We start from the raw sequence: 16,079 nt of genomic DNA, 5'->3' as shown, positions 1-16,079 counted from the left end.
AAAACATGAAAAATAGAGAAGATCCGCCAGAGTAACTACAGTCTTATGCTAAGCTAAAATGAATCTTATTGCGATGTGTATACGCTTGGTCTTTGGTTGTGTGCAAGGTTATCGTTATGGATTGAGATTAATCCCCGCCTTAAGAAACAGAAATATTTGGCTTTTGTGTTCAAACATCGGATACACCAAACTGTTCTCCTATGGAATTTAAAAGGTACTTAAATATAAAATTATACATTTAATAAATATTTTTAGTACGTTTGTTTAAATATTAGCAATACTTAATTGTAATTTGGCCCCCTCAAATTGGTCGTAATGTGGTTCCAATGACAGAACTGGAGAGCCATGAGTACAGTATCAAATTTTTGACTAATTGGCTATGTAGCCTGTGGAGGCTCCGAAGGTGACTATTACATATTTTGTGATTTTTGTCGTAAAGTGTCACTTGTGCAATATATTTAATGTGACATCCCCGGGGGTCACATAATAATTATCACTTGATATCGAAATACCAAATGTGATTGATTAAGAATAATTAAAACTTTCGATTATCCTGCACGAGTTTTATTTATTCCCTAATAAGACATGTTTAAACAAATGAATAAGAAGACCGTTAATGTATTTCTTAGGTTTCTAACTACTATATTTTTAAATACCTAATGCTTGATAAACAAAGTGAGGGGCCACATTACCACCTTCTCCTATAATATATAACTCACTACTCAGGATTTTGTGAAAATTTCAAGTGTCTACGATCTACATGTTGCCATTATGGATTACGGGCGAAAAGGCAAAAAAAAACACGTTTGTTGTATGGGGGCCCACACTTTTAATATTAACTTTATTTTGTTTTTAGTATTTGTATAGCGGCACCAGAAACACACAATCTGTGAAAATTTTAGAAATCTAGCTATAGCGGTTCTTGAGATACAGCTTGGAGATAGACAGAAGGACAGACATTTAGACCTTTGGGTACTTACTTTGGGTACCTAAGGGTACGCTTTTTCTCGTTACTTTTACAGCTCTAAAATGAACGTGGCGAGAAAAGGAACTACAGTGCGACAAGGCGTTAAATGAACGTGGCGCTGTCAATAAAAATCGGCCAAGTGCGAGTCGGACTCGCGCACGAAGGGTTCCGTACCATTATAGAGCAAAATTAGGCCAAAATTGTGTTTTTTGTATGGGAGCCCCCCTTAATTTTTTATTTAATATTATTATCAAATAGTAAAGTACACATATAACTAAGGACTTTGAGAAAAATTCAAGTACATACCTGTTGCCATTATTAATATAGTATAGAGCAAAAAAGCCAAAAAAAATCACGTTTGTTGTATGGGAGCCCCTCTTAAATAATAATTTTATTTTGTTTTTAGTATTTGTTGTTATAGCGGCAATAGAAATACATGATCTGTGAAAATGTCAACTCTCTAGCTATTACCGTTCTTGAGTTACAGCCTGGAAACAGACAGACAAACAGACGGACATACAGACGGACAGACATCGAAGTCTCAGTAATAGGGTCCCATTTTTACCCTTTGGGTTATTGGGTACGGAACCCTAAAAATGACGTTTTTGTATGATAGCAGCGTTAGTTCCTTTTTTCGCCACGTTCATTTAAAGCCTTGTCGAGCTGTAACGCTTCTATCATACAAATAACATTTTTGACATGTGTTTGACAGTTCTTCTTTACCAGCAGCGCCCCCGGTGCTTATTCTTCGCAGCGCCCGGTCCACATTCATTTAAAGCCTTGGAGCATGCTTGGAGCACTATACACACACATAATAATTTTTTTTTAGGATTATGGATGTATATGTCACTGTAAGATTGTAAATACCGTTAGATTATAATCTATCTCGCGAGATTATGAACGGTCGAAAGATTGTTAAACGCAACATACTGCTTACAATAATTTAACGTATTATTATTCGGTAGATTGTAATCTATCGAAGTGAAACCGTCAAATTGTGAAACGGATCGCAACTTGGGCGCTGATTGGTTGAACGGCAAAGAGAATGTCATATACTATGTTGAACGGTATAATTTGCCCCGTGTCGCCTTATTCGTACTCTGTTGTTAAATGTAAACAAACAGTGTTTTGATGATTATAAATTGATGTCGAATGTAAACAAACGGGGTTTGGGTGATTGTTAATTGATTTAATGTTGAAAATAACTCACAGATTTAGAATAAGTCATATTCAAAAATTGTTGTGGAAGTAAAATGAATCTGTTATTATTTATTAACCAATGAAGTGCAGTTTGAATGATAACCAATAAACTAGAATGACTCTTTCACATTCCCAGCAAAACTCCAATAGTTTTGCTGGGAATGTGAAAGAGTGATGTTGTGTTTTTGTATTATTTTTCTAAAATTGTGTTATCTGGGTTTTTAATGTGTAATATTGGTAGGATATTAACCATTAGATATTCGTTATTGTGCACAAGTGTAGGAAAGTGATGCAATATCCAGAAACGTTCTATTTTGTGTTCCCTCCAAAACTCCATTGAAAGTTTCAGTAAAGCGGTTACCTCTTTACTGAATCGACCGACTTGACTTCTTGACTAAATTCACTTTTACTTAGACTTTGACTAGACTTTAAACCTAACAATATAGAAAAACGGTGCTGAAAATTATTGTATTTTAGAATATTGTTTTCCCGCCATAATATACTTAACACGTCTAGCCATGGTTAAGTAGCCGAAGTGCCATAATAGGAAGAATGAAGATAGAGTGACATTGACAGATGTCAGATTAACTGCTGTCAGTTTGACAGCGATATGTATCTACTATCTAAAAATAATTTCATACGTGTTCTTTTTCTTAACGTTTTACGTGTGTTGTCGTGTTTAATTTGAATATAAAAGATTTTATTCCCCTGTTTAAAAAACACGTAGCATATCTTTTTATATATATATAAAGAAGAAGTGAGAATCGCAGCCTGAAGATGCGGTTAATAGAAGTTTACCGGCACCAAACATCACGAGCTTAGCGATGTTTTCAAATCGCTCTGCTTCAAAGAATTCATGTGCAACAATTGTTTTGATTGGGCTCAATAAACGGTGTACATAATGCGAATCAACTTACGTAAATTCATCATAATAGGTTGTTGTTTAGGATTATTATGGCTTATTGCATCCTACTCATCGTTTATACAAATGCCAGTGTCCGGCTCCAAACACAGCTTAAAGGATTTAGAAAATAAAATAGATGAACTGCAAGAGAAATTGCAATACCAAATTAGTGATAGTAATAATTTATTAGCTAAGTTAAGACAGCAATTGAAAAAGACTGAAAAACAAAAGTTAGACTACCAAAATTCCAATGAAGATGATGTTGATATTCAGCGACGTAAGTATCTCAATATTTAATTAGGTTACATATTAAGTACATATTTGAGGTTTATATATTTTTTTATATTAAAATATTTTTATGAATTGTCATTTGTCCAGTATATTCATTTTAAAATGAGACTGCCCTACTTAAATGTTATGTTATAAATAGCTTGTGTTCAAAAGAGGTAGGTGCTGCAAACCCCTTGCTCCCCTTTTGTTTGCCTTCAGCGCCCCTTTTAATCCGGCGCCCTGGGCGGTTTGATCTGATATTTTAAAACAGGCTTATTGGGTTTTTACATTACATGCTATGATATCAGATATCACAGTCATAAAATACATAATATTATATTGTGTAGGAAGTGTGTTTTAATATGAAATCTTTAAAATTTTCTGTGTGACAAAATTCAGATACTGAAATAGTTCAAATCACAAAGCCATTTCTGGCTTATTGCATCACATAATGTGTAAATGCTCTCAGCCATGACAAAATTTAATTCACACAAAATAGGCTGACCTATTATTATCGGTAGTAGATAAAATTGTGGGTATATGAAATTGATGTTTATCATATAATCAATTTGAAACACATGGTTTAGTGCTTCAACTCCCTAGCGGCCACATGTGACATGTGGCCGTGATAACAGTAGATAAGTTATTGTGTCTGGTTTTTCCACAATCAAAGGATTAACATAGATTGGGGCTGTGACATATTAGGAAATAAGATTATTCATGACTCATGTTATATTACAACAGCTGTAATTTAATACCTACATTGGGTCAACCAATACATAGAAAATCATTATCACATTATTGATAAAAAAATCTTTATTGGCTTGTAAAAAAATGTTTACATTTTTTTATTGTTTCAGGTATCACCAACCCTATTCTACCAATATTGGTTATAGCCTGTGACAGAGTGACGGTGAAAAGATGTTTGGAAAAGCTGGTAGATTACAGACCAAACAAAGATACCTTTCCAATTATTATAAGCCAAGTGAGTAAATTAATTAAAATTAAATATGTTTGTAATTCTTAATCTTAAAAGTTACAGCTGTTGGAAGATCATAAATATCCAAGCCTGCCTCTATAGATCTATTTAGATAGATGTAAAGACCTAAATATAGATTTATTTATTTTATTGGTAACAGAATCAAGTCATCATAAAAATTGCTTTTTTAAATTTTATATTCAAACAGCTTATTACATAAGTTTTTTAAGAACTGCATGTTTAAAAAACCACCAGGTAGTGATTTTGGCAGTCAATTAAAATGTTTGTTCCATCAAGTAACATGGTGCCTAAACCACTGGTATGCTGTTAATTAAGGATCAATAAATTCATATTAATGTTGCATTACATGGCAATTTAATAATAGACGTATGGACTACAGTTTTAAATTGCATTTTTTTCAGGACTGTGGTCACAATGCAACATACCAAGTCATCAAATCCTTTACTGAGAATGACCCATCAGTGACGGTTGTGCAGCAACCAGACCTATCAGAGATTGCTCTGCCCAAAGAAGCTATTAAGTTCAAGGGTTACTACAAAATCTCCAGGCACTATCGTTTTGCCTTAAACCATGTTTTTAAAACATTAAAGCATGATGCTGTTATAATTGTTGAAGGTATGTGTATCTCTGTATGTTAATGTACGGATAGTTAATAAAATTTTATTACATTTCAATTATCAACTATCAGTTAAACTAAGTGTTAATGTATGTAACCAATGTAAGTACTATAAAGAATAAAATACATTAGTAACTTTGAATGAACTTAGAGGTGACAAAATCAACTTGTTACAGATGATCTGGACATCGCTCCTGACTTCTATGATTACTTCCTCGGAACTTACCCTCTTTTGTACAAAGATCGGAGCATTTGGTAATTAATCTATACTAATATTATAAATGCGAAAGTATCTCTGTCTGTCTGTCTGTCTGTCTGTCTGTCTGTCTCGCTTTCACGCCAAAACTACTGAACCGATTGTAATGAAATTTTGTACACAGATAGTCTAAAGCCTGAGAAAGGACATAGGCTACTTTTTAACTGGAAAAGGGGGTTGTAAGGGAGTGAAAATGCGTAAATTTGGTCAAATTAACTTAGTTCCAAAAACTCAAAATAGATGGCGCCAAGAGTCCCCTAGATCGCGCTATTGCTTGCTCATGCGTATTTCTATAAGATGTGGTACCATGTTAAGCCAGTTTTTTTCGATTCTTTCGATTGTTATACACGTTCTATACTAATATTATAAATGCGAAAGTATCTCTGTCTGTCTGTCTGTCTCGCTTTCACGCCAAAACTACTGAAACGATTGTAATAAAATTTTGTACACAGATAGTCTAAAGCCTGAGAAAGGACATAGGCTACTTTTTAACTGGAAAAGGGTAAGGGGGTGAAAATGCGTAAATTTGGTCAAATTAAGTTAGTTCCAAAAACTCAAAATAGATGGCACCAAGAGTCCCCTAGATCGCGCTATTGCTTGCTCATGCGTATTTCTATAAGAGGTGGTACCATGTTAAGCTAAGTTTTCGATTCTTTTGATTGTTATACACGCTATTAACTAAGAACTCACCTACCAACTTAGATTAGATATCAAATTCAAAAATAACAGCGCCAAAACTGCTGAACCGATTGTAATGAAATTTTGTACACAGATAGTCTAAAGCCTGAGAAAGGACATAGGCTACTTCTTACTGGAAAAAGGGGTTGTAAGGGGGTGTTTATGCGTAAATTTATTTCAAATTAAGTTAGTTCCAAAAACTGGAACAGATGGCGCCAAGAGTCGCCTAGATCGCGCTATCGCTTGCTCATATGTATTTCTATAAAAGGTGGTACCATGTTGAGTTAATAATTCGATTCTTTCGATTGTTATACATGTTATTAAATAACTCACGTACCAACATAGAAATCAGAAACAACAGTCTACCAATAATAAATACTAAATAGTTTATGGCCTATGGGTATTGGCTATTGGGCAAAGCTAAAGTTGTGTAATGCATTATGCAGCTAAGTTGTGTACCGCTAAATAAGCTTTAAAAGGTATAAAAAAGTTTAATTTAAAAAAAATCATATTATGTGCACACTACACGGCTGTTTTGGGTATTTTGATTTAAGGGGTACCAGGGTTTTAAAAAGCTTTTGACACCAATTTTATTGACACCGCGCGCTATAAACTGAAGTCCACGCGGACGAAGTCGCGGGCAACAGCTAGTGTTTAATTTATTAATTTTTATACTCAAAGTTTAGGTGTTAGGCATGATAAGAAATGGAGGTACTCAAAACTAGACCCAAGAAAAGATGATCTTATAATATCTAAAAAATATGTACATACTTTTTTAGGGTTCCGTACCCAAAGGGTAAAAACGGGACCCTATTACTGAGACTTCGATGTCTGTCCATCTGTCCATCTGTCCATCCGTCCATCCGTCCGTCTGTCTGTCTGTCTCCAGGCTGTATCTCAGGAACCGCTATAGCTAGACTTCTGAAATTTTCACAGATTGTGTATATCTGTTGCCGCTATAACAACAAATACTAAATACAAAATAAAATTAATATTTAAGGGAGCTCCCATACAACAAACATGACTTTTTTGCCCTTTTTGCTCGACATTAATAATAGCAACAGGTAGGCACTTGATATTTTCAGAAAGGCCTTAATTATATGTCTACTTCAATAATAATTAATAATAATTTTTTAAATAAAATAAAAAAGGGAATATCCCACACAAAATCACAATTTTGGTCTATTTTTGCTCTATAATGGTACGAAACCCTTCATGCGCTCGCACTTGGCCGATTTTTATCGAGACGACTCCCGCGGCCGCATGATAAACTAATATTACAATATGAAATATGTTGCAGGCAACATAATCCCTACTTAGTATACTTCTTGACTTAACTTCTTCTAGGTGCATATCAGCGTGGAACGACAACGGCAAGAGGCAGCTGATAGACTCAAGCCGGCCGGAACTTCTGCACCGCACAGACTTCTTCCCCGGCCTGGGCTGGGTGCTGCGGAGAGAGACCTGGCTGCAGCTAGAGCCTAAATGGCCTCAAGCGTAAATATAGTTTTATCCAAATAACTTATATTATAATAGAAATAATGCTATCTAGTCAAACTTTACACAAACACAATTATTAAACTAATTAGTATAGAGCATTATTATTTACGTCAACTCAAAGTTTGTGTTATGTAATAGGGATGATGACAAGGTCAAAGATTAGCGAATTTTGTTAATAAAATAAAGAAATCACGGTGAAAAATAAGTGTTCCCAAAATTTCAGCTTGATAGCATTTGTATTTTTTTTGTTATGCGCCTTTAAAGTTGGATATTCAAGTCGAATTTTTTTTCAATTAAATTTCTTAATATTTGTATACAATTCGATAACTTATGCAATTAAAAGCAACTTTTGTTATGAAACCACTTTCATAAACGCAATATTTAATATACCTGTCGAACAAAGTTGTCTCCCGATGCGTACAAACTACGAAAAACTGACGTCAGTCTTTCGTAGCACTTTGTATGGAGCGTTTCGGGCAGGTCTTTTTTATGGGATATTTGAATTGTCATATCTTGGTGAATTTTTAAGCTATCAGAGTCATTCTTTCAACGATGTTTCTATTTTTTAAGTGTCCTTCAATTACCGATAAGAAAAAAAAATAGTCATCATGCCTAATTATAGTAAGCCGTTTCTTCAATTAGTACCTAGACGCGTCAATAGGTCAGTAGGTTAACATTAATGATATTATTGTAATTTGAATTATACCTAATCTTATTATTTCTCCATTAAGTGTTACTATTGTATGAAATAGGTATAAATTATAATTAATTAATGAGTTCACTAAAAATGAAGAGGTCAATAGGTTTACTGCTGCCCCACCCTGAGTCCAAAGCTGGCTACGCCCATGTATGGGTCCATAGGCGACCAGATTCCTAAAGAGTAGTCTCCGCTGGGAAACTTACTCTCCATGCCATAAGCCACACAACATATCTGCTCATAGTTTGAGGACTGATTGCAAGATCAAGCAAATAACAAAAAAAATTAATAATTTAAAATTTTATTAGGTTCTTTGAATTTGTAGATATTTCGACGACTGGCTGCGCGACCCGGAAAACACTCAAGGTCGCTCCTGCATCCGACCTGAAATATCCCGGACATACAACTTTGGGAAGGTAAAATATTTTTTGTTAACGCCGGCTTTCCGTGAGGCTTTCTGTGAGGTCGCACAAACAATGGTCGCCGTCAGTCTCGAGTTGTAATAATTTACTATTATTTATTCAACAAATGCACTTATCAATATAAAAAGTTTTAGACGTGGGAGAGCCATGCTTCGGCACGAATGGGCCGGCTCGACCGGAGAAATACCACGTCCTCACAGAAAACCGGCGCGAAACAGCGCTTGCGCTGTGTTTCGCCGAGTGAGTGAGTTTACCGGAGGCCCAATCCCCTACCCTCCCTTATTCCGTTCCCTTTCCATCTCTACCTTCCCCTATTACCCTATTCCCTCTTAAAAGGCCGGCAACGCACCTGCAGCTCTTCTGATGCTGCGAGTGTCCATGGGCGACGGGAGTTGCTTTCCATCAGGTGACCCGTTTGCTCGTTTGCCCCCTTATTTCATAAAAAAAAAAGTACCCAGTAGCCGATTCTCGGACCTACTGAGTATGCATATAAAATTTGGTAAAAATCAGTAAATAAAAGCCGTTTCGGAGCTGTACGGTAACTAACATTGTGACACGAGAATTTATATACAGTGTGTAACAAAAATAAGTGATAATACTTTAGGGTGTGTACGTGTTCCTTGTAGAGAGTTCACTGTGAAAGTAGCAGCGCTGAAAGACCAAAAATTTTTTTCACTTTTGTATGGGGAAACAACACGTGACGCTCGGGCCCTTGCCCATACAAAAGTGAAAAAAATTTTTGGTCTTTCAGCGCTGCTACTTTCACAGTGAACTCTCTACAAGGAACACGTACACACCCTAAAGCATTATCACTTATTTTTGTTACACCCTGTATAAGATTATTATTCTCAGGTTGGCGTCAGCAAGGGCCTGTTCTTTGACCGGCACCTAAAGTCCATGAAACTGAACATGGATCCTGTGGATTTCACCAAACTGAACCTTACCTACTTGATTAAAGTAAGTACCTACTTCAGACTTCTCATATTCACATTTGAGTTATGATACTGTTAAAAATTCCATATTTTTGGTAAAAGATGGGATCGGACTTGGTGACCCTTGTGGGCTTAATTCCCGAGCTAATGGTTGTCTAAACATTAAATAATTTTATACTCGAAGTTAATGCCTGAGGTGCCTCAAATAAATGGTATTTATTAAAACGAAAACAAGTAACCTAAACTTTATTGAAATTGCCTATAAAAATTAACTGACTTTTAACTTGATATCATGATCAAAACAATAATATAATTCAGGACATATACGACGATCAGCTGACGTCGCTGGTATACTCGCTGCCGGAGGCCCTGCCAGAGGACGTGATCACCGGCTCGCTGACACACAACACGGTCCGCGTGACCTACACCTCCGCCAAGACGTACCAGCGGGCTGCCAAGAAGATGGGGCTCATGGATGATTTTAGAGTGAGTTAAGAACAAGGAGTTGTATCAGAGAAGTTGATTGATAGGCAGTTGGCAGACCAACGTAATTTGTTTACGTTATGACAAACCCTATGAATCAATTTCTTCAATGGTACTATCATGCCTGTTTTCACCAACGGCCTCCTAACGCTAAGTGGTCCCCTACCGGCCATTAAAAGTATATATTATCCTTCAAGATTTCACGAATTTTTGTGTCACGTTCGTCCTTAGGGCGTAAGAACTTTTGCAAAACTTTTTTTTTAAATGTGTTTGTTTTAAGAGATATTTAACCCGCAAAGATCGCTACGGAACACTTAGCGTTAGGAGACTGTTGCGTTGGTGAAAACAGGCATCAGAGAAGTTTGTTCATAGGCTGATGGCAGACCTAAAAATTTTGGTCGCATTTTGTCAAACCCAGAAGCACTGACCTCCATTAAACAAGTGCACTGGACTTATGATACCCTTTGAAATAACAGCTATTTTTGCCTATTTGTGCCTATTTGAAGCGGAATCAGCGCCCCCAATGCGGGGGAAGAGAACTAAATCTGACGTAAAAATGACGTTTGAAAGTCGCCATATGCATAGGCGCTGATTCCGCTGCAAATAGGCAACAAAAGCAGGTGGGTATCATAAGTCCAGCGTACTTGTATAATGGAGGTCAGTGCCCAAAAGACAGGTGACGACTTACATTAAAGGTGAACGCACACTTATAGAAGCCAAAAGAACGGAACGAGCCGAAAGAAACGAATTTTAGAATTCTTTATATGAAATCCTATGAAACCTCGCACATTTGCCCGCGTCGAATCGGTCGATCTAATCGGACCCCAGTAAGGCCTTCTGGGAATTCGATTCGTTCGGTTCGGCTAAGTGCCTATGAATCAATTTCTTCGGTGGTATTTTATAGCATAGAAAGTATTAAAAGAATACTGGAAATATGGACTTGAACTCGAATTTAGCAACATCGGATTCATCACGAATTTCTTATTTGAAATAGGGTGAACATTGAACAGTACTAGTCATTGGACAGAGCACAAAAACACTATATTTAGGATGCTTTAAAAACTACCTGTTTTTCTTTAAAATCAGGCGTTCTTTTACTTTAAAAACAGGCAGTTTTTAAAGCAACATTAATAAATATGGTGTTTTTGTGCTTTGTCCAATGACTGGTACTGGTCATTTACCCTAGAGCAAAAGTGGTTTTGGACTCCAAAACTGAGACAAAGAATAAACAATTAGTTTATTCTTTGTATGTTACTTCCATTTCCTATATTTTTCTGTGTATTCTATCTATACAGGGTGTAACAAAATACTTCACGGTGTATACAGCCTGACTGGTGAGACACGATCAATACTTAAGGAGAGTACTCGGTACTCGATTCTCATTATAATTATGTAATAAAATTAGACCTAAATATTTTTTGACCAAAGTCCAAACCCATTAAAATTTAAATAAACGAATCATAGACACTAAGTAAATTACGCGGCTAGGCAAGAAGGCATACTATGCGCCCGGCGCGGTGGCGGCGCGGAAACAATGTAAAATGTAGGTAAGTAAGGGAGCGTACGCGCGGTGTCCATGCGTTGGGTAAATAATTATGCTACATTTACTCAGTGATCAATTGATATTATTTTTTTATATATAATATATATTTTTTCATCTAATATAATAGCCAAATATCACGTCCTCGAGTATTGTTCGTGAATCGTGTCTCACCAGTCACCCGGTGTAATGACTGCGAAATTAGCAGCGTTGAAATAGTGTCATAACGATAAGTGTTTAATTTTATTGAAACATTAATAAATATTGTTTTTTTTTTCAGAGTGGCATCCCCAGGACTGCGTATCGTGGCATTGTGACGTGCTTCATCCGCGGCCGGCGCGTGTACCTCGCGCCCAGCGAGCCCTGGACGCACTATGACCCGCACTGGGGCAGATAAGACCATAGACTATAATGCCTAGTATCTATATTGTCTATACTTCTATGTATATATTTATACTTCTGTAATATTATAAAAGAGGAATTCTTTGTTTGTATTGAATAGACTCCGAATTTTTTAAGATATTTGCTTGAGAAAGTTCTGGGCAACATCTAGTAATGTACCACAGTTTATTATTCAAATATTTACTTCACGCTCATGATATAATGTTGCTCTATGTTGGTGTCTTTGTCTGTTACAAAGCAGAAGTTTTTGACTTAAAGTGACAGCCACAATGATCAGCGTAGGCTATAATAAAAACTAAGGAAGAGTTAATGTGTCAAAAAAATTGTTTCACGAGTCTATAAAATGAGTACCGAATACATGCATACTTTATGCATGTTGCGTCAGCGTTGCGTCGTAGATGCATTTCTAAATTTGTAAGGATTTGACAGAAGACGTCTCACGCAATTGAAATCTGTCAATTCAGTACTTTAACGACGCAACGCGCCGTATAAACAGGCCCTTAGTGTTTCGTTGCTATTGCCATATTTTAGTGTGCGAAAAGGAACCAAATTCAAAACGGTTGGAGTATGGGAGTTAGGTTTTCTTGGTTTTTATTATTCGTAGGCCTGAAGTAAATATTTTGAATGAGGGATAAATTATAGACTAATGCCTATGATTATATTTTTATAGTCCGTTCAGTTATTTTACCGACTCTATACGAGTAATTATTATATCGTCCTTTAATGCTGAACGAACTGTAACTCTTCTGGAGAAGATAAGACCATAGACTTATGAGTTATAACTATGGACTTTAGCCATAGATAACTGTGACTATAGAGTAACCACCCACCATAGATTATTATTATTATTGAAGTAAAACTTCTTTACGCACTTACTTAAATGTGATGAGCCAGAACAGTGTACGGAGGACTGAGGACCCTAAAAAATGAAATTTACTGTTTTAGAATGGGCATTAATATTATGAATGTAGAACTCCCTTTTGGCACTTTGCTATTGTTATTTGTTTATAACACAGTTTGTGATATTATTGTGGCTTTATACATTGAGCATCTCACTTATAAAGATATGTACGCAGCGAATAACCATTGAAGTCCTGCTTTATTTGTCTGTCATGTGACTTATCCAATGTGCCAGGGCAACACAAACATACCTTGTAAAGTTATGCGTTGTGTGAATATTACGTATTTTTATTGGTAAGAGGGATAGCAGGACCTTACCAAATTCTGTTATTTTCGATGATGGGCTACATGTGACGCAGGAAAGGGTCCACCCTCGTCAGGAATGTTCTGAAACCCTGCGTCCATACATGCAGCTCGGAGAAACGGGGGTGAGGCATCATGGAGCCGCTCCAGACCCATGATGCTGCCTGCGAAGCCGTGGATAGCGCCACGGCCGGTACTCCTCGCTCTCCGGGAGTGTCCGCAAATGTGTCAGGAGAGTTTGAAGCCGTGGATAGCGCCACGGCCGGTACTCCTCTCTCTCCGGGAGTGACCGCAAGTGTGTCAGGAGAGTTTAAAGCCGTGGATAGCGCCACGGCCGGTGCTCCTCTCTCTCCGGGAGTGACCGCAAGTGTGTCAGGAGAGTTTGTAGCCGTGTATAGCGCCACGGCCGGTGCTCCTCTCTCTCCGGGAGTGACCGCAAGTGTGTCAGGAGAGTTTGAAGCCGTGGATAGCGCCACGGCCGGTGCTCCTCTCTCTTCGGGAGTGTCCGCAAATGTGTCAAAAGAATGCAAAGCCGTGATTACAACGAACCCAGAAGAAATTACTCGTCTTGATTTTTACCACGCCCTAGTGTCAGCAGCGCGATCGTATTACAATAAAGGCAGACCCAGAGACTTAAATACTGAAGAAAGGTTGGATATGTTAAAGAAAATATTTGGCAACCGCTTTAATTTTGAAGAATCGTATTCTCATAGAGTAAGAATTGAAAGGGCAGTAAATAATTTTATAATCAGGACCGAAAAAATGTATGTGGGTTGTAGAAGGTTCTATAAATTATTCGTTCAAAAGCATAAGAATTGGCTTGACAAACCCTTCCTGGACGATTTACCCGAAAATACGGAAAATGGTGGTGATATCAAGAGCAGCCCTACATCTGCCTCTCACTCGAAACCTAGCACACGCCAGCAAGCTAATAAAAGAAAATGTTTACGACCACTTTTAAACAAAGAGCCACCAAAAAATACAAAAAAACTAAATTCAAAAACTGTACTAGCAGATTCTGTAGAGGCAGGAAGTTGTCACTCCGCTACTAGTACCCAGACATTGGAAAATGTCATAAGCGTTTGGATTCCTACACCGAAGAAAATAAATGAGATAAAGAGTGAAGTAGACGATCCGAGTATCAGATCTTACAGTCCTGAAGAGGCTTTGTCTTTTAAGATTGACGTTAAATTGTCGATCACCGCGTATCAAATTATTCGGGAACATGCCATTCTACTGTGGCCACCTTGCGACCAAGTTAGAATGGCCAAAAAACTGTGCCATCCGGCTGGTGACGTACAAGTTAGCGATGACTGTCTTGAAGCTTCGATTCCTCTCTTTAATTTATTAGAGCACACTTTTCAAAGAATCGTGCAGACAGCAGACGGTGCTATAAATGAATTTTGTCATCAAAACAGATTATCCCAACTTGATTGCGTATTCGAAGGCTCTTGGGGGTTCGATAGCACTAGCCATCAATGTCGTCAAAGACGGCATCGGACTGAAATTAATAAAAGTAACATACTCGCAACGACGTTTGTCCCCCTGCAGATTTCGAGTGGTAACCACGGTATATGGTTGAATCCGCGTCCCCAATCGTACCGCTACTGTCGACCAATTCGTTTGCAGTATCGAAAGGAAACGCTCAAGAGGATACTGAACGAGAAGTCGTATGTGGAGAAAGAAATCGACCGTCTAGTACCAGTAAAGGCGACCACGTCACGAGGTATCGAGCTTTCGGCGTCGGTGTCCCTCACACTTTGTTTGGTTGATGAAAAAGTTGTTAATATATTGACCGGTACCAATTCACAATCGAAATGCTCAATATGTAGAATAACTAGGAGAGATTTTAATAATTTAGGCATCGATTACTCAAAATTAGCCGATCCGGACGCTCTCAGACACGGGATAATACCCATCCACGCCTGGGTGAGGGTGTTAGAGTTTTTGCTTGACCTCGGTTACAAAAAAGATCCTGCGGGCAGCGAGCAAACTAGTGGAAAGTATGTCGACGCGACTACCGTTGAAGCCCGAAAGAAACATATTCAAGAAGAGATAACAAGTGTGCTGCAACTATACGTCGACGAAGTAAAAGCTAATGGCGTCCTGACCAACAACTGGTACACCGCACGGACGGCATTATCTGACAAATGTCGCCACAAATTTGCTGATATCCTAGGCATAGAGCATTGGTTGGTGGACGGGCTGCACTTCATTTTAGTAGCGATCAGTAGTGGGCTGCCTATCGATGCGGACAAGTTTGGGGACGTTTGCCGAGACCTCGCTCACAGATATGTGAGCCAATACGCTTGGCATCCCATGACAGTAACCATACACAAGATTCTCGTGCACGGAAAGGATATTATAAAGTCAACTAAATTGGGAATGCTATCGCAGCAGTCAGCGCAACCCCGCAACAGATTTTGGCGGAGCGGCTGCGATAGAAACCACAAGACAATAACGACGCAAAGTCAACATATCACAGACTTGTTTTACAGAGCATTGGAATCATCGGATCCTGTAATTACCGACATGGGACGTTCTCGTATAGGAAAATATCAGAAGCTAAACATAACTGATGAAATGAAATCAATCTTGTTGCCCATCCAGAATAGAAATAATATCAACCTAGATTGTGGAGATGACGTTCACGTCAGTGACAAAGAAAGTGATGATGATGGTGATGAGGATGATGATGATGACGATGATGATGACTTGAACGGATTTTGCCTTGACCGAGAAGACTTAGATTAAGCAAAAGAGGAATCTAGTGACCCCAGTTGCCTCTACATCGTTATAAACCTAAAATTCATAATCATTTATTCTGATTAAGAAAACAAGTCAGTCCTACCAAACCTGTTTAACCCCTGTCGAAGTCCATGTACTTTAACAGGGGTTAAACAGGTTTTTTAAAAGCTGATGGTCGATTTTATAAAAAAAAATCTTTGATCTTCCGTACACTGTTTCGAGCGATAGTAACCTCCTCCTTTTTGGAAGTCGGTTAAAAGG

At 37.7% G+C, this 16,079-nt stretch overlaps 2 protein-coding genes across 4 annotated transcripts; both read left to right on the top strand.

Moving 5' to 3' along the window:
* Nucleotides 1-2,819: 2,819 nt before the first annotated feature.
* Nucleotides 2,820-12,343, top strand: LOC121739827 (alpha-1,3-mannosyl-glycoprotein 2-beta-N-acetylglucosaminyltransferase). 2 transcript variants are annotated; one of them, XM_042132411.1, is made up of 10 exons: nt 2,820-3,348; nt 4,202-4,326; nt 4,743-4,956; nt 5,134-5,212; nt 7,239-7,388; nt 8,414-8,504; nt 9,363-9,467; nt 9,761-9,928; nt 11,746-11,883; nt 12,332-12,343. In XM_042132411.1, the coding sequence occupies exons 1-9, from the start codon at nt 3,069-3,071 to the stop codon at nt 11,860-11,862; spliced, it is 1,329 nt and encodes a 442-aa protein (XP_041988345.1). In that variant the 5' UTR covers nt 2,820-3,068; the 3' UTR covers nt 11,863-11,883; nt 12,332-12,343. The 2 variants fall into 2 exon arrangements, with proteins under 2 accessions (XP_041988345.1, XP_041988344.1); XM_042132410.1 differs by lacking the exon at nt 12,332-12,343 and having other exon boundaries at nt 11,746-11,940.
* Nucleotides 12,344-12,381: 38 nt separating this feature from the next.
* On the top strand, nt 12,382-16,000 carry LOC121739758. Of its 2 annotated transcripts, none has more exons than XM_042132312.1 (2): nt 12,382-13,254; nt 15,078-16,000. In XM_042132312.1, the coding sequence occupies exons 1-2, from the start codon at nt 13,225-13,227 to the stop codon at nt 15,822-15,824; spliced, it is 777 nt and encodes a 258-aa protein (XP_041988246.1). In that variant the 5' UTR covers nt 12,382-13,224; the 3' UTR covers nt 15,825-16,000. The 2 variants fall into 2 exon arrangements, with proteins under 2 accessions (XP_041988246.1, XP_041988245.1); XM_042132311.1 differs by having other exon boundaries at nt 12,382-13,316; nt 13,594-16,000.
* The last annotated feature ends 79 nt before the right edge of the window (nt 16,001-16,079 follow it).

The sequence above is a fragment of the Aricia agestis genome, chromosome 2, assembly GCF_905147365.1.
Source record: "Aricia agestis chromosome 2, ilAriAges1.1, whole genome shotgun sequence".
Lineage (NCBI taxonomy): Eukaryota > Metazoa > Arthropoda > Insecta > Lepidoptera > Lycaenidae > Aricia > Aricia agestis.
Note: the sequence above shows the minus strand (reverse complement) of the source record. Positions and strands in the feature narration are given on the sequence as shown.